We start from the raw sequence: 26,769 nt of genomic DNA, 5'->3' as shown, positions 1-26,769 counted from the left end.
GAAAAACAAAGCAGGTGTGTGTACTGTAATGCTTTTATTAGGACTTGAGCTCAAGAGTGTGAGAGTTTGCATGTACAGTAACTGTATGTATGTTCTGTTGCTGACCACATATAAAGGCGCTGGACCCTGAACAGGTCTAGCAAACAAACTGTAAAAATAAAACACCTCCGTGTTCAGCACCTCGTCCCCATCCCTCCCAACCTTGAGAGTAGTATACATATGACCAAAGACTCACTGGAAACATACTGACACATTTCAGGTTCTGTTGGGCTTCATCAAAGGTTTTCTTACAAAAAAAAATTAAATATGCAAAGTTTTTTTTTTCCTGACAATGGGGATAAAATAACGAGAAATACATCAACCTCTTCTAAACATCATCATGAAGCATAACCCCCACCCCCCCACCCCACCCCCAGGCCCTCGTAAGAGACCAGACGGTAAGCAAAACTACAAAAAAACACATTGGTTTCACAAGAGAAAAATCACTTTTGTATCAATCCTCATAATTAATCCCATATAGCTGCTTTGTCTGGAGTGGATCGGTGCCAGACCCATACCAGAAACAGTGGCAATTAGGGAGAAAAGCTTAACCGAGAAACAGATTCAGTCCATGGTAGAACAAAAACGAGAGACAGGGGGCGCTGTTTTGTACAGATCTATTTACAGTTCAGGCAGAGAGGCAGGATGTAACTCGACACCAGAGAGCGCACATTTTCAGACGCAAGGTGTGGCTTAATCTAGGGCGATGATGTCGTCGTCATCATCATCATCTTGCCCGCTGGCGGTTGGTTGGTCCAGACGTTTGCGTTTGGTCGAGGATTCGACTGATTCACCAGTCTCTGCGTCGGCAAGCTTCCTCTTTTGTGCTGATGCTGCGCCCCCAGCAGAAATGTCCATGGCAGAGCTGGACGATGGCTCTTCATCGGAGTCGAGAATGAGAACGTCATCATCCTCCTCTACAGGGGCTGAGAGACAGAGGGAGAAACAAACACACACGAAGACGAACCACAGTAGAGAGAACAGATAACACAGGTGAACATACTGTACACTCTTAAAACAAATGTGTTGAAAACAACACAACTTGCACTGTTTTTAACACATCTGTGTCCAGATAGGGAAACACAACTTGTGTTGAAAACAACACAACTTGAGTTGTTCTTAACACATCTCCAAAAGTTGTCCAAATAGGGACAACACAGTTTGTGTCACACACTAAGACAGAAATGCTCACCTTTAGACGAGGTGGAGGGCTGAGCAGAGTCTTTGTTTCCATTAGCGATGCTCTTCCCATCCTCAGCCGCTGCTGCTGGTCCAGGTCCTTTCTCAGGGACCTCACCCACCACCTCAAACTCCACATCCTTTTCCAATTCCTCACTGACACACACACACACACACACCACCAGATAAGCCCCCACTACATCCAATATAATACATCCACTACAATGATAATACATCACCACATAATCCAGCCCATCCGCTACACACATGAAACTAAAATCAAGAGGTCTTACACAATAAACAATAGACAGACACACACACACACACACACACACACACGAGCACTTGTACCCACCTGTGTAGGATGTTCACCTGGAGTGTGTAGTCCTGAAGGAAGTCATCTGATTGGAGGCGACTGCCGTTCCGGATCCCAAAGTCAGACAAAACCTTGTTATTATTGGCTACAGAAACACACACAGAGGCAGGAATGAGGGTTAATCTGGGTGTGTGTGTGTGATAGGCAGTAGGTCTGGTGTCTTTTTATGTTTGATGTGTGACGTAGAGTCTAAGTCTTATACAGCAATCACACTGTTATCAAGGCAACAATGGCAAAGCATTTAATAAGGCAGTGCCAACGGCAGCAACCATCACCAATACAACCATCTGGTTGCTAAGTGTTCACCACCGATGGCCTTGTAGCTTCCTTAGCTTTTGCCTTGTAGCTTCCTTAGCTTTTGCCTTGTAGTGGTGGTGTGGAGCTGTATGTGTAACTGTTGTTTTTTAATTGCCTATGTATGAGCTGTGTATGTGTGATGCAGTGATCGTGAAGCCCAAGACAAATTTCCCCTTGGGGACAGTAAAAGTATACTTTACTTTACTTACTTGTAGCTTCATTAGCTTTTGCCCTGTTCTCTTCTAATAGTCTAATCACTACGACTGCAGCTAGTCCTGCAGAAGACTCATTTGTGAGCTCTGCACTTCAGCTGTAAATTCAGCAACATTGTTTCTCAGAAAAACATATGGACAACTCTGCAATATACTCCAAACTCCTACAGTTCGCTACTCTACTGCCCTGCGTATTACTTCCCTGTGTGATTTCCATCATCACCATGTGTGGTTGTGTAACATGAGAGTTAGTGTGTGTGATGAGGGGTACTACTGTGTCACGTACAGCCCTGAGTGCGTATGTGTGTGACTGTGTGGTGTCGTGTGGTGGTCTGTCTGATCAGTGTTCCTGTGTGTGATTGTGTGGTGGGGTGCTGCAGTTTGTCTCCCCCTGCAGGCCAGACGGAGAAACTCACCCTCAGTCTCTCCCTCCTCGGAGGAGATGAGGATGGTGCCTTTGCCATCCTCGATCTGGACGTCTGGAGCTACCATCCCAAACCTCTCTTTCAAGATCTACAAAAACACAACAATCAAACACCACAGTACAACGACCTAATTAATCTACACAAACACAGAGACTTACAACAGTGTGTACTCTAATGTTAAAAACTATCGCCTTTTTAAAAAGGTAAATTACCTTTACCTTGCAATGTGTAATTGTATACCTATGCTTATTGATCCTAGCAAGGAGGAGATGTTTTGTATCTATAAATAACTGAAGTAACCATAATAGAAGGCAAATAGTAGTTTTCATGTATTTATTGCTTAAAAAAACACTTGTAGATACACATTTATAGAAACATATTACCGTCTGCATATCAAGATACATTCAAAGCTTTCCTCAACAACTTTCAAGTAGATCAAGTCAATCATACAGCAAGTGACATCTATCTAGCTATATCAAATTGGTGCTGAATTGTAGTGTACTGATTGAATACTATAAATAACTGTACTTTTTGCATTGCAAATGTTCCGTGTTGATGCATATTGCCTCAAGAGACACAGCTCTACTGTATCTCATATGAGGATTTTTACTTTACCTTGTCTTGCAGGGTTAGGACGAGTGTTTTGTGGACGTTGAGCCTGACGGTCACCTCAGGTCGGCTAGCACACACGTAGCAGTTGGAGTTGGGTGGGTCAAGGGCACAGGGCACCAGCAGCTTCTTACGTGGGTTGGGCTGCTTGTTCAGGAAGATCTAAACACACAAGTGCGCACACACACACAGAGTTAGAAATGTGCAAATATGACTGAACGATAACATACTGTAAAACTTAGCCCGGGCTTTTATTTTCCAAAATCGTCAAACTGCATCGGCTTGTATTTGAGACGCGTCTGAGACAGGCCTTTAATTACTTTGACACAAAACTTTTCCTCTGCAAAGATGGGAAATATTATTGAATTAATAATTTTAAATATGCTCAATGCCTACCCATACTACTAGGCTATCCGATGATAGGCTTCAATTACAGATTATTCAATTAGTGTTGACATGTTGTTCATTGAGTGTTAGAGATAATAGATAACAATCCTAATAGCATACTGGTAGACAGAGAGCATGACAGTAGGAGGTTACTGGATTATATTATGTTTTATTTATAATTACAACGTGTTTAACAAATTGAGTTCATGTAAGACATAGGATTACTATATTTTCTCTTAGATTATTGGGAGTTTAAAAAAAAAAAAAAAAAGAAGAAAGAAAAACCTGCATCAGGCAAAACGATGTGACAGCCACGGGCTGAACAATACAAGTTAATATCCATCGAGCCTAGGAACTTGTTGCCCAAAACACATAAAAATAATACAAATGGGAAGAGAGAATGAAGGCTACCCTGTAAAACAACTGGGCAAGCATGTTACCGGTAGGCTTACTGTCGGCCTATCCTTGTCACGACAAGATATAATATTTTGTCTAATATGCCAATTTGAAACAAAATGGGATGAACTGAATGATGTAGGACATGGCATAGACCTAGTCCATATTGAAAAAAGTTTAAACAATTTGGAACTCTGGCCTTGACCGCCGCAGTCTTTATTAATGCCACTTAATCAGAAATTTAGCGTGCTAAACAGCCCAGGCCCCTATTTGAGATCAGCCTTTATTTATCCAAACCTGTAGCCACACCAGGCGTGTAAGAGAGGCATCTATTTGGGACTCGGCTTTTGAAAGGGATTTTTTAATGTACATCCTTTAAAGACATGCTGTGGGAGAGGCTGTGATTATTACTAGTAGGCCTTAATGTTCTTCTGGCTGTAATATGTATATTAGTCTAAAAATACTGGGATGTGATGTACAGCCATGTTTTATTTGTGAAGAAGACTCATCACTTCTTATTCGTTATGCATGTGTGATTACCGTGCGGCACTTGTCCATATCTCCTGAGAGGATCTTCAGGCCTTCAAGCACTAGAAGTCCCGCAATGATGGCATTGGTGGTGGCAATGGCTGGAATGATGTTCCCTGCCATGGCTGCATGGGGCAACAGAGGGTAAACATGACACCACACACGTCACATTGCAAAACCACAGCTCAATACTGTTGAGATACCACACACACCTGTTGCAATTAAATCACTGACAAACAGCAGGGTGCATCCAAAGCTCACATCATGCTCCATAAGCATTAAATATGAACAGGATCAACAGGAACTTGGCCTTAAGCTTTTTTAATTTTATTTATTTGGGGGCGGGGGGGGGGGGGGGCGCTTTAATTGGACAGGACAGTGGAGAGAGTGACAGGAAGCGAATGGGAGAGAGAGATGGGGTGGGATCGGGAAATGACCCGAGCCGTACTCAAATATGGTAAGGGGTTCTGTAACAAATTGCGCCATAGCACCCCCTTAAAACAAGGCTTCAGCAGTGGATCGGATGCACTGTTTCTATATTTTTCTGTCAGTGACATTGAAACAGTACATTGGGCAAGAGACATGACGCAACAGAAGTGCATATCTTACGGATTCAGAAAACATTCAATGCTACGTGATAGTCAGACACTCGCCTGATGTTAGGCCACGTAGCAGAGACATTACGCAAAACTAAATCAAACACAGACACACACATTTCGTTGGCACTTACATTTGACGTCGAAGCGGCTCTTCATGTTCATGCTGAAGACATGCATGCGCAGGTTGGCAGCTGCGGTCACAAAGTCCATTGCTGGAGGATCATCCTGAAAATAACACACCAATCAAGAGAAGAACAGCTCAACTCCTCCCGCAGTGTATATGTATGTGTGTATGTCAGTGAGCGAGTGTCGCTGTGTCCCACACTAATTCATCCCCGTTTTTTAATGGCTAAGCTGTGCTTAGAGTTCATCACTATATGAGGAAGGAGACTGCAGGTATGTTACCTTGTCCCACACAAGTTCGGCTCCATCTCCTTTCTGCTGGAGGTCTTCTCGCAGTGTCTCCACGCTGTTGCTGAACATCTGGGCGTATCCCTGGACCCCCAACACCTGCTGGTCCTTCAGTCCGCTTACGCTCACCGCCTCCGATTGGCCTGCTGCGCACACAAGCAAGCATGCACGTTAACCTCCATTTCTCTCAGCGCAACATGACACAACAATGACTGTAGCAGGAGAAAACTAATCAATGTCTTTATGCTGTAACTAATGACGCAACTACTGTATGGCAATCCTATTGGGTATAATACTGACATGTTTGTGTTTATGTTTCAGTGTTGTGGTTGTGTGTGCCTTGTTGTTTACCTTGCTGCAGGAGCTCTTCCCAGTCTAAAGGCAATGGGGCTTTCCTCTTCTTCCACAACTTGTCCATCGTTAGGAGGTACCTGATGTCATCTTTAAACAACTGAAACACACACACACACACACACACACACACACAAACACATGCACACGCACAATAAACAAGCAGCAGCCTATCAGATGCCAGGTACTACAGATGGACACCAAGGCCTTGTTGAAGATTTTGATCGGATCTATCAGAGGGGCACACAGACCTTGTTGAAGATTTTGACGGAGTCATATCCGGTGGAGCGAGCCCATTGCCTGGTGCTGACACGCTTGACGTCTCCATCCTTCTCGGAGGCGCTGGCTTTAGCTGCTGCCTCCGCTGAGTCCCCTGGACAACAAACAAATCGTGTCTACCTCTGGCAGCTACAGCAAACCATCTCATCAAATAACAAACAAAATAACTGTTCCTGGTGCATCTGAAACATCTGTAATCTGAAATCCAAATGGAAGTGTGTGCGTCTGAGTGTCCATGCACAAGGCACAAATGACATGTACTCACATCTGGCCTCTGGGTCCGCAGTGTCCGGAGAGACCTCCTGATCCGCGTCCTCCTCTCCAAACAACTGGCTGTACACAAACGCACATCACACAATACACATCTGCTATGAATACCATTTCATTTGTCTGGATTAATTTACAGGGAGATGTACAGTAGCTCGCTCCAGTTTGAATAGTTCCATCATCACACTCACTTGAACAGGTACTTGGCCCACACGATGCAGTGAATGGGCTCGGAGGGAGTGTTGCGGATGGTGCATCCAGGGAAGGTCTTCTGGGTGGGTTTGGGCTGGCACTCGTAACACTCTGTCTGACCCTGCCAACAACAACATCAAACAAATATATTCACAATAAGCACAGGGTCATCCACGTCAGCATTTCCAACAGTAGAAATGTGACTTGTATACTATAATGTTTAAAGTGAAACAGAACTTCAAGGACACCTGGGGCCTATTCCAGAAAGCGGGCTTTGTTAGAAATGTTTGTTAGCCCTGAGTTGAGGGAAATAAAACTCCAGGTTTCCCATTCCAGTAAGAAATTTAACTCAAACTTTGGGTCCGTTACCATGGTAACTGACTCTGAACATAACCTGCTCCTTAGCAGGTTTACTTTGCCAAACCCAGTGTTTATATCTCGTCCCTCCTACTGAGCTGTTATAAGACACATGGGTTGTCGTTTTCTCTCCTCTAGCAAGTAATTAAAAAATGAATCTAGGCTACTGTATTAAACTCACTGCCAGGTGCAGCAACATAGTAGGTTAAAAATATAACAATAGTAGGCTAATCTTAGTAGGCTAGGCTACAGTGTTTGTGTGCCATAAATCATTTGTGCTGTTAAGGTTTTAAGTCATTTTTTAGTCACTGGTTTAGGAAATATAGGGTTCATAAAACAATTGACAGCACAAACTATTTGAATAATTTTCTAATGACGTGCAACCACCAGTTACGACTGTGCTGCATTTTCCTTTGAAAATGTGCACGCTGTGCTCGTAGGGATAACTTCTTAAATTGAGTGACGTAGCAAGTGGGGTAAGTTTTCTAACTAGTTGGCATGGTGACTCATTTCTGAGTTCCTTTGATGATGCCTTTTCAAAGTCATCAGGCACACGCTGAACTCAGAATAAACAAACTCTGTGTACATTGAACAAATTAGAAGCGAAATATCAGAGTTTCCCATCTCAGGGTTGATCTACCTAGAGATCAGCGTTGGACAAAGAGTTTGTTCAACCTCCTTTCTGAAATACTGCCCTGATGTTCCCCACAAAAATAAAAGGTTTGTTTGTTTGCTTGCTTGTTTAATTTAAGGCCATTTCGCAACTAAGGCTATTCAATGGCCAGAGCTTTGTGTGTTAAAAAAGTTTTTTTTTTAAATCTATGCTAGTAAGATATTTTAAAACCTTCAAAGGTAGGACCTTACTAAAAACATCAGCTACGGAATTTTGGTGATAAAATTGTGGTTTTTTTGTTTTCAAGGTAGGACAATAGATCCAAATATGTCTCACTGACAGGGCCCTTTTAAAATAAAAGATAGTATTTTACGTGCTGTAAAGGACATTTTTAATTTCCAATGTGCACCTTAATCGGTCAACAGCATTTCTACAGATGAGTCTATGTCTGTATGTTTGAATTGTGTGTGTGTGTGTGTGTGTGTGTGTGTGTACACACATGTGTCTGCACTGGTGTCTGACCTTCTTGATGACTGTAACCTGGCCAAGGTATCCGGCTGTGCCGCTCTCAATCAGAGGGATGTCTGCCGCCAGACACATCCTGTTCACGTGGTTACGAGCCGCTATCATTTCAACAGATGACGGAACACAAAATACACAGAGAAAAAGATGAATGAGTTAAGGGAAGAGACAGTTTGATTGAATAAAAAAAGATAAGGCTCATTCTCATGTGTGTGCATTGGGCAAGACTGGCTCTGATATGGATATGGCTGATTAGTTTCACACGATCGATAGATCGATAGATAGATAGGATAGACGATATTGATCCCCAAGGGGAAATTCAAGATAATGCCACATCCATTCTGCATCCAGCAGTAATCTAGGTCCAGCAGCAGTTGTCTGGTTCTGGTATGTGTGTGTAGTAGGTACCTCTGTTGTCCAGCGCATTCATGACCAGCACAAACTTCCTGAAGAACTCCACATTGTAGTCCGGGCTGCAAAAGACAAACATAACACGTGAGCATGCGCAAACCACAACAAGTCAATGGAGAGAAAATGAAAGTTATTTATGAAAGTTCTGAAACCCACTTCATGATACTATCATGGTATGCTGTAATGTTGGCGGATGGGCAGAACCGCAGCACACTTTCCTTAGCCACCTGCGTCAAACATACACAAAGGAAGAGCCAGAGAAGTTAATCACTCACAAAAATATACCAGGTAATTGCTTACTTAGAAAATGAAATGACCCCAAATGACACTACCGTACAGTTAAGATTGTTTTTCTGGGTCTTACCTGTGCTTTGGACTTCCCCACATGTTTCTTCTGAAATAGGAACTGTCTGTTCAAGTTGCTCACATCGATGGTGTCTAGATCGATCTACAACACAGATGCAAAAGGGCGATTCCATGGGAAATTACGTTTTTTTGTAACATCCATAACGCCAATAAAATGTGATGGTACAGTATGGTCCATACTTTACGTGGAATTGCCCAAAACCATTTGTGAGTCACATTACATCTCTCTAAACAGTCGCTCCAATTTCTGTTCAGTTGACCACAGGATCTCTGCTTCCTCCTTACAGCAAATAGCTGCCATCTAAGGTTCCCCTTCACGTCGATTATTGTTAGCTTTAACCCAATTTGCAAAGACTTGTGATTTAAAAGCTGTGGTGTGCCATGCACTGAAAAAAGTGTTCATGTGAAGTGCTTCCCTGCCTATCTAAAACGTCATTACACCCGAACTCCTCTGAAAATGCCGCTCAACTAACTGGCGGGGTGATAGAACATGCCGCTTAACGTAACTGTTGACTTGCCTAATACAGGATTTACAGAAAGGATGAATATAGAATTCTGAACACTGTTTTACGGCAATTCAACCTCTATCTTTACCACAGCTTGGAAAAAACCGCATCAATTCACACATCTAACGTTAATGTGACATTTCACTTAAGTTTAGCTTGCTATCGCAACTCTTGACGTTAGCTAGAAAGGCGATGGTAAATGGCAAGTTAACGTTAGAGCTATGTATCTAAAAATAACATTAACTAATCACCACTACATGAAACAATGACATTCAGAAGCTGTACACCACGGAACGTCTGTACAGGAAACAAAACGGAATAATATTTTCTTCAGTGTGCCAATGTTACTGCAAATAGGCACATCTGAAACAACTAAGACGACTCTTTCTATGAAGAGCATGCTAGCGCATCTTACCGGTCAAAGACTATGGCGCAAAGCGAAGTCAAAACATTAACGCCAACGTATCTCAAAATCAATGAAGATGACCAGTAACAGTCCGGATGAACATTAATCAAGATGCCCTCCAGTTATGTAAATGTATCAACCTGTTCCACTGTTCTTCCAACAAAGGTGGCTGGGTAAGTTGGCTATGGTTAGCACGAAGAGCTAGCGTTAGCGCGCCAGATAGCTACTCAGTTTGCTAGCTAATGGTTACTGGGCCCGTTTGAACGCCATTAGCCAAGTAGCTAGCTTAACGTTACCCACAGCACAAAGGGTATTGATGTGTCCGCCCCCTGAACTTACCACTTCAATGTTTTTAAAGCCGGTAAGCACCAGATTTTTCAGGAGTTCACAACCTATTCCCCCTGCTCCAACCACCAGGACCCGGCAACTAGAGACGGAATCGGCGAGTTCTTTGCGGAGAGACCCCACTAGCTGAACCATTGTTGAGCGGTTGATAAAGACAGCCGTACAGCGGCTTCAGACCCTCAAATCTGCAGCTAAGCCGTACTATCAAGACAGAGGGCGCTCCTCTTTTCCACAAAGACAAACATCCGCCTAGACACTGAAGATTCATGCCCCGAGCAGATACCTTTAAAGATTCTCTGACTTACTTTTCAGTTTTCAGTAGCCTTTGCACTTCAGTAGCTGAGGGTGAATTGAGTTGAACAAGTGATTTTGCTTTGATGGTCATACATGTACTCGGGTATGGCCATGCATGCAGTCAGATACCAGTCAGTGAATCAGGCGCAAGCAGCTTTGTGGAGTTCATCTAAAAGCTCTCCACACACAAACCAAATGCTGGCATTATTGATATACTGAGAATATGAAGCCTACATAAAGACATTTGACATTTGCCCTGGTCACAAATAGTATAGCTGCCTGTTCACTGTTGATGTTGTCTCTCACTGTCTGTTTTGAAAAAATGAGTTTGCTTTTTTCTCAGAGGTAAATAAGAAAGAGAGAAACAAACAAACATAGTGCCTGCGCCATCCATCCATCAATCAATCAATCAAGCAAACAAGTGGTCAGACATCGGCAGTGGTCTCCAGGACCAACCTGTACTTTTAATGTATTATGTAGTATCCAGGACAGTGTTTTAAGTAGACTTTGTTTTTTATCTTCACTTTTACAAAAAAAGGAGATAAAGGGTGGTTAGCTGTCACCAAAGAAAAGTGCTGATGCAGCTGCACACACCTTAGTGTCTCAACAAGCAGCTTATACATTGTGTGTTCTTGTGTGTGTGTGGTTTCTGAGGGATACAGGTCCAGGGTATCCCATGCTGAGTATGCATGTTTGTCTTGTGTGAGGACATTGGTGTCTGTGCATATAAATCAGAGACTTGTCGAAGTAGAGACATGTCTACAGGAAGGGGGCAAGCCTAGGATCTCGTCTGAGCTTCTCATCCAGAGCGAGGTACTGTTGAGGGGCCCGGTCTTTATGCCTATGATACACACAAATGACAGTTCAGTTAGGACAGCTATTGATTTCTATTAGCAGAGATAATTTTTTACCAACCCTACTACTCGCACAAACATAGCTGTAAAAACTACAACCCTCATAACATAACACCTTGCACTAAAGCTTGGTACTACTCACATCTATACATCACAAAATGTCAATATAAGATATTGAGATTTTGTAGTGTCCATTATAATGTTGTTGCATTATACAGTTTAAGGAACCATATGTAAGATTGTGGCCAAAACTGGTACTGCAATCACTTTCAAATTACTGTAGAGCAGCGGTTCCCAAACTTTCCCCCCCGCGTACCACCACCTACATTCCGACTCGGCTCGCGTACCCCCACCATCCGACACATAAACACATAAAACGCATTCTATAACCCCCCCCCCCCCCCGTTGACAATATTTGTCCGTTTCCCGGTTTTAGGTGCGTGCATTTGGTCAGTTAAAAAGTTATGAAAAGTAGCCTGCATAGTAGCCTAACTACATCCACATACAATATATAAGATATATATAATATAGATATATATATATATAAGATATATATAATAATAGGCCTACAACAACGCCTGACAAGGATGTATTCGTTTGGACAACATTAGGCTATACAGCTAGAAAGGCTAAACTTAGGCTACCTTTGTTTGTTAAATGTAAAGCCTAGCTTAATGTTACCTTTCTTGCCCATCTGAAATAACTCCTTTGCTAATTCCCTCCTTTCTGTTTTTGTTGTTTTCAAAAACCTGTTATATCCGCGAAACTTTCTCTCCACAGACCACGGACCATCCAACGCATTCAAAAGTAACGCATTCTATTAGCTATTCCAGGCGTCATGTTTAATAAGCTGCCCTTTTTTTGATGAACACATACAGAGTTTATAAATGATATCCTTTAATTTCATGTTTCCATATCATTATGACCTGATTCGAAATTATGTATTTATTCATGAATTAATTACAAAAGATTTACATTTTTCATTATACACCTGTCCGCCATAGCCCTTTGCATCTCGCGTACCCCCTAGAAGCAGCTCGCGTACCACCGGGGGTACGCGTACCACAGTTTGGGAATCCCTGCTGTAGAGTGGTGTATCCCCTCCCCCTCCCCCCTGACTCGAGGTTGCCAACCCGGATGGCGAAACACTACTGACTTTGTGATTAGTAGATAGGTGGAGGGTGGCGCATCAGGCCAAAACACAACACATCATGACAAAACACAGCATCAACATCAGTTGAGGGCTGCAACTTCACTTTTTAAATGACAATATCTTTGCCGGACTACTGTTGTCAGTGATATAAGTATTTGAAATGAACATGATTTCTTAATGTCTAGTGACATACCAGGGCCATTTTATGATAAATTGAAATACATTTCTTGCATATGGTTCCTTTAACTATAATACCTCTACTGCATTACAATTTAGTGTCACACATAAACAATGACGCAGCCAGTCACTTTGTACAATTATTGTATATATAGTGTGATGTATAGTGTCATGTAGCCTCTAGCTGGTGAATCCATACTGCTGTGAGTCCATACCGACTAAGGCGCAGCTTAAGAACATGGATCCTGAACATAGTGTCAGAGCAGTAAGCCAGGTACTGGTCCTCGTCCTCTTTGGTCATGGTTAGCTGGTTCTTCTGGTACCACTGCTGCTTCTGCTGCAGCTCCTGGGTCTCCTGCCGCACACCAGAAAGAAACATTCAGTTCATGGATAAATACAGACAGTAGCAGAATCTAGAAAATAATTCTTTCCATCTCTCATCTCTGACTGCTGCACATTTTTGTTTTCACAGTACATGAGGCATGTGATAGGTCTCTCTCTCTACAAAATTCTAACAGGTTTGGCAGCGCAGCTTGTATCCTACAGTGGATAACACTGACGATTCTAGGAATACAACAGAAACACAACTCATCTCCGCAATGCACTTACATGGACAAAGTCCAACGAAGGCTTATGAGACTGCAAAGAGGTTCTGACCACGCTGCTTCAAGTTTGGACAAGATGAAAAATAATTTTCTAAAATGTTCAGACTGTGTTACACCTTGTCAATTTTCAAAGGTCTCAATGGCGAAGACTATCAAAATGTTATTGTGTCTTATGTAAGGGATAATGCCCGACGAGGTGTCCATTATCAGAAATAAATGGACGACGCAGAGGCAACGCTGTGGAATGTTGATAAGTCACAGCTGAGCGGACTAACTCAGGCATTGTCAAGCAACATCATAATTATGACCGCTGCGCAGTGAAGCGGCGGTCATATAGGTTTAGTCAGATTTTTCTTTTTTTTCTTTTTCGCATGTCCAAATTTCCGTCAAGGATTCCCGGGACACTGAAAGACCGGGGTAGACGAAACTTGGTGGGCATGTAACCCCATATGGATAGCATGGAACCATCGTTTTTTGTTTTGATCTGTAGCCCCCCCGCTGGACTGCACCCCCCAAAAGGAGGGTAGGGCAGACACAGTTTTCTTTGAATATCTCGAGAACCGTAAGGTTTAGGAGGACCATTTTTTTTTATGTTGATCTCAAGGGGCCATGTCAACCCATTCCATAACAACTCATTTCATGTATAGCACCACCTAGTTAAACACAAAAAAGTAAAAATGAGGTGTTGTAATCGCAGGTATCTGTGACCTAACATAGTCAAAACTGCACAAAATTGGAAGTGTAGGATCATTATGACACCCTCTGAATGCACGCCAAGTTTCGTAGAATTCCGTTCATGGGGGGCCACACAATAAATGAATTTATGTTACTATACACCAACTGGCCTGTAGGTGGCCGGAGACAGTTTTCTGTGAATATCTCGAGAACCATAGGGCCTAGGAGGTCCACCTTTTTTTTGTATGTTGGTCTTAAGGGGGCATGTCAACCCATCCCATTACCACTTATTTCATGTATAGCGCCACCTAGTTAAAAAAAGCAAAAAATTAGGTGTTTTCATCACAATATCTCTGGCTGACATGGTCAAAACTGCACGAAATTGAAAGTGTAGGATCATTATGACACCCTCCGAATGCATGCCAAGTTTTGTGAACTTTCGTTCATGGGGGGCCTTACAATAAAATAATTTATGTGTACATTTAGTGACCGTACACCAACAAGGATTCTCGGGACACTGAAAGACCGGGATACACGAAACTTGGTGGGCATGTAACCCCACAGGGATAGCATGGAACCATCGTTTTTTGTTTTGATCTGTAGCCCCCCCGCTGTACTGGACCCCCCGAAAGGAGGGTAGGGCAGACACAGTTTTCTGTGAATATCTTGAGAACCGTAGGGCCTAGGATGACCAATTTTCTCCGTTTGCCTCCAGGGGTCATGTTAACCCATTCCATGTGCACACATGTGCATAAACAGATACACACGCACACACATACATTCACAGTAATCATACGTATGACACATACTCACACAGTAGACATATGTACGCATGCATGCACATGCACAAACACACATACGCAGGCAAACACACAAGCACGCACACACACACACACACACACACACACACCCACACACATAAACATAAACATGTACACGCACACACATGCACACAATTCAAGAATTTCTCAGAATTATGAACAGGCAAGATGGGGGTGGGGGTTGTATAAAATTAATTTTACATGTGAAATCTATGAACTAATCATGTTTTGGTACTTGTTGTCTAGCAGATACCAGTGAGAATTGAGTGTGGATAATGCAATTTAGTGAGACAGTTAGAATCATATAGGCCTTTCAGCGTGATTTATTTTTGTGGAAAAAATGTGCTGGATTGGGCGGCGGTCATATTTTGTACCGCTCTGCGGTACATCTAGTAATTTTATAGGTGTATATCACTTTTTAAACGACACCCTTTTCAACCTAGACCATGGTATAAGCACTATTTAGCCATGTGCAAGGTTCTATTTAAGCATGTGTGAAATGCTCTAGAATCTTTGATTTCAATGTTCTGAGGTTGTGGTGTACCTTCTCAAAGCGGGCCTGAATATGGTTGGCCTTATCTATAAGACGCTGCTTGAGGTCGGCCAGACTGTCGCTACGCAGCTGCAGGGCCATCTGGTGGGTCAACTGGTCTGGGTTGCCCAGTTGGGCCAGGAACGGAGACAGGAAGTCCAACTCCTTCTCTTCCTGTCGTAGACGCACCTCCTCAGCCATACGCTCCTGAGGAGGACAAGAAGGGGAGAGGGAAAGAAAGTCATGAAAGAGTCGTGATCATGACCAGGGGCAGTGGTGGCGTAATGGCTTAGAAGCTGGACTCGAATTGCAGAAAAGTTGAAGGTGTCACCCTTGTGCCCTTGAGCAAGGCACTTAACCCCGAATTGCTCTGGGGAGACTGGCCCTTGTAATAACTGAGATATGTAAGTCGGTTTTGGATTAAAAAATGCCAGCCAAATAGATAACTATATGTGAAAGAGAAAGGTTGCCTTGGTGATGCTTCCCAATGTTTGAAAAAGGGTTAGAATATGCCTTACCGATGCTTCCCAATGTTTGAAAAAGGGTTAAATGTCTTACCAATGCTTCTCGATGTTTGCGGGCCTTGTCATTCCTGGCTGTGTTGTAAATGGAGATGTGCAGCTCAATATGTTTCTCCTCATGACGGCGAAGATCAAGGATAGCCCTCACCTGAACATAGATGTCAGCAAATATGCACACCACACTAATAAACACACAAAGATAACCTTTATTCTCAGACTCTTCTGGTCTTCCACTTCTAATGTCTACTACTATTGAACTACTTTTGCTTTTCCTTAACTAGTATAGTATAGTATAGAGTATAGTATAGAGTCTTTATTGTCCTATAAGGATATTCTTTTTCACACATATCATTATATTCCATGCAGGATATCCACAGCCTCATACATATAACATATAACATAACACACCCCATGACATATAACATATAACATCCCCCCCCCCCCAGTTTCCCTCCCTCCTCAACACCAAACAAGCAAAAAGGTGGACAGTACAGACAACATAGACACAAAAAGAATAGGGGGGATGGATGATTGTCACAGGAGTTTGTTAAGTGCAGTGATTGCTGAGGGTACAAACTTTTCTTAAAGTGCGCTTTTTTCCAGTCCAGGGCTCTGTATCTGCGGCCAGATGGTGCTTACTATGGTGCGTGCAAGGCGTGTGGTGGCTGTGTCATTTGCATCAGTGAGGCTGGGGGTGGGAAGCTGTATTATCTTGGATGCTAAGTGTGAGTTTTAATGAGTTTCTTGCTGGTGACATTTAGTATGGTGAAGAAACAGGGGGAGCAGTAGAGTAGATGGGGTTGGATGATGCTTTTTTAGAGTAGCAGAAGGAGATGGGGGGCAACATACAGTGATCTACTACTACTGTTTTCTTCTATTCCATCATCAGTGTTTCATAAAGCTTTCTATGACCTATGTCACATCAGACAACCTACTTCATATGTGCGTGCAGTGTACACACAGACACATACACCATAATCAACTACTGCTTATGTTTAATATGTATAGCCTCCTCTGCATTGAAAACAGTGACTGCGTTTACATGCACTTCAGTATCCCAGTTATGATCGGGATTTTGAACTATACTGGTTTAGTGTTTGCGTAAACATACGTAAACATTATATCCCAATTTCAGAACCCCAGATAAGCCCTTATTCCGGTTTTGAGAAATCCAGTTATGCTAGGTGGAGAAACCAGGATACGGTTTCATGCACACCTTATCCCGAACAGCGGCTGGCTACATACGTAGAACTCTATTGTTTGTTACCAGGATACTAGTACTTATCATGTATACAGGGATATTAATAAGTTTCTCTGTGTTCATGTAAACAGCACAATTCGAATATGATCAAAAACGGGATAAGCCTCATAACAGGGATACTTAAGTCCATGTCAACAGGGTCAATGAGGGAAAAATCCAACATTGAAGGGAAGCAAATTTATTCAGGGAAGACAAAATTTCTCAAAAATAAATATTTTTTATCGAAAACACATGTGCCACAATAATCTATACCCAGGGTGTCAATAAATATTTAGGTTGCTGTATATGTGCATTATGTTTCATAGTTGTCTAGACTGCTGCGCAGAACTGTAACACGGAGCTGTGATGTGTGAACGTGATGTACCATGTGGCATTGTGTAACTATTTACCTCTTTCTCTGAGTCCTTTATTCTCTGAGCCACTTTCTCCTCCTCTTTCATCAGACCAATCAGTGTCTCATAGAGAAAGAGGTTCTTACTGGGCTTCTGAAATGGATCCACCTATTTTGCAGACACACACACAAACAAAAGATGGAAGTGTTTTGTTGCTGAGTATGTCTATATATTTATTTGTACAAGGTGTGAGGTGAGGTGGGTGTATGTCTGGGTGCATATGTGTACGTCCTTGTATCTGTGAACGTAATGTATTATATATAGCATAAGTGCATATCCACCTGAAACGTTGAGGCCATGTCTGGTGTGAAAGGGACGGTGTTCTGTGCGTCTCCAGAGTTTTGTGGTTTGATAAAGTTCCTCCAGGCCGGAATGATTCGGTCGTCGTCACGGTGATAGGTCACTTGGATGCGGTCCTCTGACACCAGGAAGACCCGCTCTGCCACATCCTCACTGGCTGGTTTAGTCGTGTCTCTGTGGAAACGCTCCACCACCTTCTGCTCAAACAAATGCTAGTGTGAGTGAGTGAATGAGTGACTGTGAGAATTATATTTAGTACAACTGTTTCCACACTAGTTGGTATTGTGTGTGTATTGTTTTGTAGTGGTTGTTGTATTAGTTGGATTGTTTGAGTATTCTTTGCTTCATTTTCTCCGTTGCTGCACACTGTAGTTGTTGTGTCTTGCATTGTGATTATCTTGTGTGTTTGGAAAAGTGCTCTAATGTGTAGTGTTTGCTTTGCTGTGCTGACTTATTTTGAACTGAGTGTGTGTTCTATCAAAGTCTTTATAGGCAAGTACCCCCACTTGGTGGCCATCTTGGTAATGCACTTATGGACAGTTATTATATATCATATATTATTTTCCTATTCAAGTGAATGGGGAGGCATGGTTGCTTAGCCTACATTACAGGAAAGGGAGGGATATGTGTAGACAAGGGAGGGATATGTGTAACAAACTAACCCCATTTATTTCTATGGAGGATTCTTTGAGTGCTGCTGTGTCTACTGTGTGTGCAGTATATTGTTGTGTCATTGCGTATGGTTACCACAAGAGGGCGATGCACATGTACAGGCTGGGATATATTTATTCTGGCGCGCTTGCCAAACACAATGTGCCGGTAACACAGGAAGTCTGGACGGTCCTCGAAGGTCTCGGTCATCTGTAAGCCCACCTCCACCCGGCAGGCCAGGCCGTCTGCTCGTGCCTGGCTGTAGAACTCCATATCCCGGTCCGAATCTGGTGTCAGGGTCACATACCTGTGACCTATACGAAGGACGCTGGTTTAACTGGAGGATGCCAGTACCTTTCACCAACATTTATGCTTATGTGATTATATATGTATGTGTGTGTGTGTGTGTGGGTGGGTGGGTGGGTGTGGTTGTGTGTGTGTGTGTGTTTGTGTGTGTGTGTCTTTTTGTGTGTGTGTTTACTTTTTAGTGCAAAACTCCTCCCATGTGTAAAGCGTTCCAGTGTGATGTTGCCAGCCTTGTGGAGTTCTCTCTCCTCCAAATGGTCACTCCTGTTTTGGTACCACTCTTTGACAATACACTCCTTTGTGCCTTTTCTCACACACACATACAAAAATGCACAGCAGATTAGCCTGAGCATCTGTATACTAAAATAAACACACGCAATCAACTTAATTAAAAAGAAGTCACACTATCAGAAGGGACTCCAGATACCCTAAGACACTCATACTGTGAATTATATTTATTTATTTATTTATTTATTTATTTATTTATTTATTTATTTATTACACAGCTCTTCATAATGCTGAAGAATGCTCCATTCACTTGAATGGGCCTTCCCCACGTTCGGTGGTCTGCTATTTCTCAATAACAGACCATTGCTAAGTATAACAGACCGCTGTCAAGGAAAATGGGTTTTGTGCTTCTAATTCAGGTCTTTCATATCACTACGCAACTACTGGAACTTCATTCAAAAGTGAAAGGAGACGGTTTATCTCCTTTCTCTCTATCTCTAAAGAATGTTTGATTCAAGTTCAGCGTGTGCTGTTGCGAACTATTTGTTTCTCAGCAAAAGCCACAATGAAACGGTAACAAATAGGCTATAGCCTAGGCTATGTAGGCTACAGAGTCATATCGTTGGGTATTGTTTCATTTGGGCAAGTAGCCGTCTAATAAGCGGGAAAATGTATAGAACGCCGGTCATTATCGGGAAATAGGTCCCTTCAGGGCGGAACGGTTCGCCCTGTCGGGACCTATTTCCCGATAATGACCGGCGTTCTATACATTATCCCTTACATATATATATAAAATTACTTACATATATTATAAAATTATTCCAAGGTCAACTGACCAAGAACAACCCTTACCACTACATATATCAAATGGATACTCAATTGAGGCCAGTTATATAACATAAACCATTATGACCTCTACAAACCAACAGCTGTGACAGACAGACATAGACTTGTGTGTGAGAGGTAAGTGAGTATAAGTTTGTTTTGCTCACATTCGAGGTCATGGTATGTGGTAAGACGTGTGACCAGCCCATCTTTCAGCAGGTACGGGGCGAATTTCTCCAACTTGGCTTTCCTGTACAATAGTACCTTTATACCACCTGGGCACCGCATCTCCATATCTAACACCACAGACACACACATGCACGCATGCACACACACACACACACACCCACACACACACACACACACACACACACACACACACACACACATCAATCCTGATGCTTCCCAGACAACACTAATCCATAGCCCACAACACACTCAGGTGCATAGATACAAACAAACATACGGTACACGCAAATTCACACACACATTCCAACAGCACTCTGTCTTTCACAGGAGTAAATTACACATACAGTCAGTAGCACTCACTGCAGTCAAAAAGAAGAAATTGTGGGAAGGAAGGTGTCAGTGATGGTTATATTTGTTGAAAGTGTTTGTGCATGTATTCAGTATGTTATGTACAATGGACAGCATGTACAGTATATACTGTATAGCATATGTATATATGTGTGTGTGTGTGTGTGTGTGTTTACGTACCTTGTTGTGAGATGTGAAGTTCGCTCACCCAGGATGGGGGCATCTCGAACACCTTAAATTCTTCCTTCTCCTCCTTTACAAAGCATCCCAAACAAACAAAAACGTCCTCACAAATCAGATTGACTGAATGAAATCTATGGACAAATACAACACACACACACACACAAACACACTTACATCATCGTCCTCAAAATCCTGTTTCTTCATGGCTGGAATGTGCAAAAGGTATTGGCTGGTGTCCCCACACAGCAGGTACTCCCACTTGACTGGATCTCCCAGGTCAAAGGTCATGTTCTGCAGGCAAAAACATTTACACATTCACACACAAGTGCACTATGTACACACAGAAACACATTTTTAACCATAACATAACATGTCCGACCAGATGTTTTTCTACATCAACACACACACACACACACACACCACAACCACCCCCACCAGAAGTTGTTTTCACAAAAATATCCCCTGATGACTTAAATGCAACTTTAACCTTTCCTCATTTCAGGAATTGGGATCTATCTGGCCCCACCCCCTCCACACTCTTATGAAAGTCACATGAAAGGACTACAACTCGAATTCGCATACTAAGGCTGTGACTGGTTGACCGTAGGTCCAACGCAGAAATCTTGACACTGACTGCTTATTTCGCTCACATGTTAACAAGGTTAAAAACTCTACAATTTTCCCCTGAGGTGCTCTTAAAAAAAAAAAGAAGTCTCACTGCACAGCCACGCCGACAGTCCTGCATGTTAACCCAATAGTTGCGGTTATTCCAAATGCTCTCGACACCCAGGAAGTTTTGGTCAGTGGTAGGAAAGGTTTTCCCACTTAGCGGCTCGATGAAGAAGTCTTCTGGCACCTCACGATCGCCACATTTCACCAACACCCAGCAGTGGACACGCAGGCCAAACAGTGGGTCAGGAGGAGGACGCTCTAGCTCCTGCACACAAACATTGGGCACACAAACATTGTAAGATACACTCCTATACACACACACACACATTGGGCATACAAACATTGTAAGATACACTCCTATACACACACACACACATTGGGCCCACAAACATTGTAAGATACACTCCAATACACACACACACACACACACACACACATTGGACATACAAACATTGTAAGTTATACTCCTATACACACACATACACATTGTACATACAAACATTGTAAGATACACTCCTATACACACACACACACACATTGGACATACAAACATTGTAAGATACACTCCTATACACACACACACACACACATTGGGCACACAAACATTTTAAGATACACTCCTATACACACACACAAATTGGGCACACAAACATTGTAAGATACACTCCTATACACACACACACACATTGGGCACACAAACATTGTAAGATACATTCCTATACACACACACACACACATTGGGCACAGAAACATGGTAAGATACACTCCTATACACACACACACACATTGGGCACACAAACATTGTAAGATACACTCCTATACACACACACACACACATTGGACACACAAACATGGTAAGATACACTCCTATACACACACACACAAACATTGGGCACACAAACATTGTAAGATACACTCCTATACACACACACACACACACACACACACAGGGCACACAGTGAATTAGTGAAACACACTCAGCACACAGTGAATACACAGTGAGGTGAGCACACACTAATCCCAGCGCAGTGAGCTGCCTGCTACAACAGCGGCGCTCGGGGAGCAGTGAGGGGTTAGGTGCCTTGCTCAAGGGCACTTCAGCCGCTTCCTACAGATCGGGGTTCGAACCGGCAACCCTCCGGTTGCAAGTCCGAAGCTCTAAGCAGTAGGCCACGGCTGCCCCAAGTAAGATACACTCCTATACACACACACACACACATTGGGCACAAACATTGTAAGATACACTCCTATACACACACACACACATTGGACACACAAACATTGACAGATACACTCATACAGATACAGATACACTCGTGTCCCAAGTTGCTGAACATACACGAAGAAACACACACAAACTATCACAAACTGTGACTTTGTATACTTCTACTAATGCAGAAATACACACACACACAAACACAAACAGCAGTGAATAAAGGAGGAGTCCAACTTGAAGAAGCCTCACTGGCTCTTAAACACATAAACACACATACACACACGCACACCCAGCTGTGAACACATAAGCAGCAGGTCTAGAGGAGACCTCTGATGCTCTTACACACACACACACACACACACACACCCACACATAGACTAGGAGTAAATTGTTATTGACTTTTGATTATTACTAATTATTATTGATTGATTCACTGATCAATCAATAATCAATTAAATGAATGGCTAATCACAGAAATCCACGTGGATACGCATATGTTTTGACCCCTCACCTCCTGGAGCATGTCTGCCTCTTGCTGTTTCCTGAGGCGGGCAGCTTGCGCCTCCTTCTGACGCACCTCCTCCTGACGCCGTTCAAAGGCACTGCTTAGATCCCTGGGGGGCTTCACGGAGTACTTCAGAACTGTAGGAGCCTGCTCCTCTTTCTTACCCTGCACATGCACGCACACACACACACACACACACACACACAAATATATGCACACTCACACACATACATACACACACACACTCGCACACACACATACACACAGATATACGCACAATCACACATACACATACACATACACAGACACACACACACTCGCACACACACATACACACAGATATACGCACACTCACACAGACACACACACACACACACACAGACATGCTTTTAAAAAACACACACTTCGAATACAGATGGATATATCTACAACAAACATGGATATGCACACATACACACACGCAGTGAGAAGATACAAATAAGTCCACCCAAGACTGTGATTCTCAATCATTGAGACCTGATTTAATTACAACAAAATCATCATGTCAGTTATCACAGGAACAAAGTTTCAGGCATTTGGTGCCATATTTACACTTTGGAGGTCGGAAGTGTCAGAGATCGGAGGCTGAAGAATTAATTAATTCTAGGTAAAGAGGTTAAAGAATTCTGCATGACAACCATCAATTATCAAATGACAACAGGAGTTGAGTGTCATGATTTATCTCAGACACAGGGACAATGAAACTTCTTTATCAGATACAGGGACTCCCACATTAACAAAACAGCCAAGGTAATGTCCAAATGGCCAGCTATCAAAAGTTAAAAGAGTGTTCACTTGAACTTTGACGTTGTCAAGATGGTCACTGCTCAGTCCAACATTGCTGAATTGTTCTCTCTCTCTCTCTCTCTGTGTCTGTGTGTGTGATCACCTTCTCATGTCTGCTCAGCAGGGGGCAGTCCTCTCGGCCAAGGTTAATGAGGCACACATCCTTTGTGGCGTAGCCACTCACGCAGTATGCGTTGTAGCCAGCAGCCAGCAGAAGACTGCACAGCAGGGTGGAGAAGTCAAAACATGAGCCCCTCTGGGTCTGCAGCACACGCGTAGGAGAGTACAGGTGCCTTGGCTACAGGGGCAAAAATACCACCAAAGGCACCACACATGACATGCATATCAATATACAGCAGGCCACATTCCACTAACACATATAGACACTCACAAACACACACATGCATACAGACACAGTCATAAACACATAACTCTTCAACCTGCTCCCACATACACACATACAGTACATTTCCGAAACTAGAAGCATTAAGCAGGGTTCCCACCCATTTCACCAACATTTGAAAACTTTTCCATGACGTTTCAATGACCTTGAATGAAATTTCGAAGACTTTTCATGGCCTATGTACAAAATTGCTTACTTTACACCACAGGCTGGGGCTACTTATAAAAATACCGGTATGACTTAAACAACAAAGCTAGATAAAATATGTTCTCTCCCACCATTACGTCCCTGGTATGAAAAAATGAAATTTCATGACTTACATAAATTTCAATGACCTTTCAATCCAGGCCTAGAAAATACATATTTTATAATTCCATGACTTTTCCAAGGATTCCCTGATTCAAGCAGCCAATATACAATGGTTTGTCAGTACTCATCAAGATCAAGGTCAGAGTTCTGGCTTTTGACTCCAAACTCTACACAGTTCATTGCACCTCAGGTTATTGCAAGACACTACAGCGGTGCAAACAGTGTGCAAGACATCTATGATGACCAGGTCATTTGTAATTTAGCTGTTTGTATAAAAATGGGTAAGTACATGTAATAATATGTGTAATATATGTAATAATATTAGAATAAATACTCCACTATACACACATACAAACAAGCACTCTTACAGGGTCTGTGGGAGGGTCCAGTTCCTCCAGAGACAGGAAGTCGGACACAAAGCTAGCGCTCCCCTCCCAGTTAAAGAGCTCTGGATAAGGAAGTACGGTTGGACGCAGTGTAGTACTCACAAACTTCTACAAAGAGAGAAAGAAGACATGAGAACAGATATACTGAGGGAAATCAATCTAAATAGATAAGAGAAAGAGAGAGACAGGACTCAGTCGGAGAGAGGACAGAGGGGACGAGAAGATGCATGTACAAACTGTGTGGCATACGTGTGAGGCATGATGAGTTTGTAGTATGTGTGTGTGTGTGTGTGTGTGTGTGTATGTACAGTATGTGTGTGAGTGTATGTGTGTGCATGTATATATCTGTGTGTGTGTATGTGTGTGTGTGAGTGTGTGTGTGTGTGTGTGTGTGTGTGTGTGTGTGTGTGTGTAGTGTACCTCCACCCCACATTCATTAAGGGGACTGAGAAAAAGAGGCTTTCGGTCGGGATAAAGGTGGGTGTACTGCCGACGGAAGTTCTCAGCCAGAGCAATGACCAGCTTCTCCTTTTGAGAGTTGCTCTTATAGGAAGGGGGACACAGCTTTTCATCCTCCTCCCTTTTGTCAGGCCTTCAGGAAGGACATTAAAGCACATCATACATCTACAACCAAAACTCATAGCTCTTGCATTCTCATCACACAAGCACACAAACAAATGCTCTTTACACACATTTACCTATAATGCCCATGAACACACTCTTTTATCCAACACAAAGGCACTAATCTCACTTATCGCTTCTCAACTCCTAACCACAACAGCAGCAGGAGTGTTAAGTGATTAATGGACTGCACCTCTAGAACTCTTTTTTCCTTAGTTAACATTGTAAGAGGGCACTTTATATTTTATGTCCTACATTTGCATGCCAAAGTCAGGGGCTAACATCCAACAGCCTGTGGCCATTAGGGATCAATTTAGTATCCAGTGTCTTACTGAAGAACACTTCCACACGATGCCAAGAAAGGCTGGACTGAAACCAGGGACTACTGAATAGATGCTGGGAAAACTTCTGGACATCGGTCCATTCTATAGGTCAGCATGTGTCATCTCTGGTGCATGTGAATGTCCTTCTCTGTATTCAGGATAGGTTGACCACCACAGCAAATTTGGTGTCAAATCACATTGAGTAGGTAGTACCATTTCTGTGACCTACCTAACTGTGGTTAGTAGTGGTTTAGTAGCACTGGTGCCTTACAGTCAGTAGATGTATTTATCCCATATTCTTTTCTTAATTAAATGACTGCATTGCTAATCAAAAGAAAATAAATGTTAATACATTTACAGAATGTACAACAGCTGTGCTGATACTGATGTGTTAAACAATACTCTAACTGTACTCTCACACACTTTAATATTGTATGTTGTAGTTTAGTGCTTAGATAACACATAGCCTTTGTGGTAGTGCTACTTTCACTGAAATTCTTAAAACAAATGTGTTGTCTCTATCTGGACACAGAGATGCAAGTTGTGTTGTTTTCAACACATATTGTGTAACAAATAAAAAAAATAAAGGAAACAACACAAACTGTGTTGTCCCTATCTGGACACAGAGATGTGTTTAAAAACAACACAGGTTGTGTTGTTTTCAACACATTCGTTTTAAGAGTTCATGCAATGCTGAACTTGTTTTTGCAGCATGCCAGGAAGGAAACGTGTGTGTAAGTCAACATGCTGTGGGGTCATCTTTATGTCCGGAGTAAACATCCAGTACATATGTGTGTGTGTGTGTGGGGGGGGTCTTAACAGCTGTAGGGGCTCATGACCCACTTTCACATGACCCAAGACTGTAGGCTGAGCTACTGCATGTTAACGCTCTATAGCCATGCTCTATAGTAACCTCGCATGGGTTCGGCTGAGTGTAAGTTGAGCTTCAAGGCCCGACTCACATCGGCAACGAGCTGTTATTTATCTGTACTGCACTGAGGGCTTGGTCCAGCTCTTCCAATTTCTTTGCAAAATCGGTCTGTGCTTCATTGTCTTGCTCCGTTGCCGCCTCCTCTTTATCCCCATCATGCTCTGGCACCGCTTCCATTGAACTTGAGGCA

At 42.7% G+C, this 26,769-nt stretch overlaps 2 protein-coding genes across 2 annotated transcripts; both read right to left on the bottom strand.

The window, feature by feature from the left end:
• Nucleotides 1-15: 15 nt before the first annotated feature.
• On the bottom strand, nt 16-10,257 carry uba2 (ubiquitin-like modifier activating enzyme 2). The gene is made up of 17 exons (XM_076269622.1): nt 10,068-10,257; nt 8,815-8,898; nt 8,607-8,677; nt 8,448-8,512; nt 8,040-8,140; nt 6,547-6,668; nt 6,354-6,421; nt 6,061-6,182; nt 5,810-5,909; nt 5,453-5,604; nt 5,179-5,272; nt 4,461-4,573; nt 3,144-3,299; nt 2,520-2,616; nt 1,574-1,679; nt 1,232-1,374; nt 16-965 (listed from the first exon to the last, which is right to left on the bottom strand). Exons 1-17 carry the CDS (start codon nt 10,206-10,208, stop codon nt 733-735), a joined length of 1,968 nt encoding a protein of 655 aa, XP_076125737.1. The 5' UTR covers nt 10,209-10,257; the 3' UTR covers nt 16-732.
• An 869-nt stretch (nt 10,258-11,126) lies between these two features.
• Nucleotides 11,127-26,756, bottom strand: ccdc135 (coiled-coil domain containing 135). Its single transcript, XM_076299060.1, has 17 exons — nt 26,611-26,756; nt 25,125-25,296; nt 24,687-24,812; nt 23,710-23,904; nt 22,788-22,946; nt 21,107-21,322; nt 20,551-20,679; nt 20,386-20,458; nt 19,836-19,964; nt 18,791-18,919; nt 18,406-18,623; nt 17,640-17,855; nt 17,356-17,466; nt 15,743-15,853; nt 15,197-15,391; nt 12,767-12,906; nt 11,127-11,208 (listed from the first exon to the last, which is right to left on the bottom strand). Exons 1-17 carry the CDS (start codon nt 26,754-26,756, stop codon nt 11,127-11,129), a joined length of 2,547 nt encoding a protein of 848 aa, XP_076155175.1.
• Nucleotides 26,757-26,769: the final 13 nt, after the last annotated feature.

This window comes from Alosa pseudoharengus, unplaced genomic scaffold, assembly GCF_046254945.1.
Source record: "Alosa pseudoharengus isolate Yale_2024_CS ecotype anadromous, Long Island Sound unplaced genomic scaffold, YU_APseudo_1.1 YU_APseudo_1.1_scf_10, whole genome shotgun sequence".
Classification (NCBI taxonomy): domain Eukaryota; kingdom Metazoa; phylum Chordata; class Actinopteri; order Clupeiformes; family Clupeidae; genus Alosa; species Alosa pseudoharengus.
Note: the sequence above shows the minus strand (reverse complement) of the source record. Positions and strands in the feature narration are given on the sequence as shown.

What these genes read in the sequence shown, in the direction of transcription:
- uba2 (XM_076269622.1), bottom strand. Translation starts at nt 10,208, where the DNA reads ATGGTTCAGCTAGTGGGGTCTCTCCGCAAAGAACTCGCCGATTCCGTC. An exon ending in CGAGGAGGGAGAGACTGAGG is followed by an intron (nt 1,680 to 2,519) that starts GTGAGTTTCTCC and finishes GTGTTTCTGTAG; the next exon opens with CCAATAATAACAAGGTTTTG. An exon ending in CAGGTGAACATCCTACACAG is followed by an intron (nt 1,375 to 1,573) that starts GTGGGTACAAGT and finishes TGTGTGTGTCAG; the next exon opens with TGAGGAATTGGAAAAGGATG.
- ccdc135 (XM_076299060.1), bottom strand. Translation starts at nt 26,756, where the DNA reads ATGGAAGCGGTGCCAGAGCATGATGGGGATAAAGAGGAGGCGGCAACG. An exon ending in CACATACCATGACCTCGAAT is followed by an intron (nt 18,920 to 19,835) that starts GTGAGCAAAACA and finishes GTGTGAGAAAAG; the next exon opens with GCACAAAGGAGTGTATTGTC. An exon ending in CTTAAGCTGCGCCTTAGTCG is followed by an intron (nt 11,209 to 12,766) that starts GTATGGACTCAC and finishes TGTGTATCATAG; the next exon opens with GCATAAAGACCGGGCCCCTC.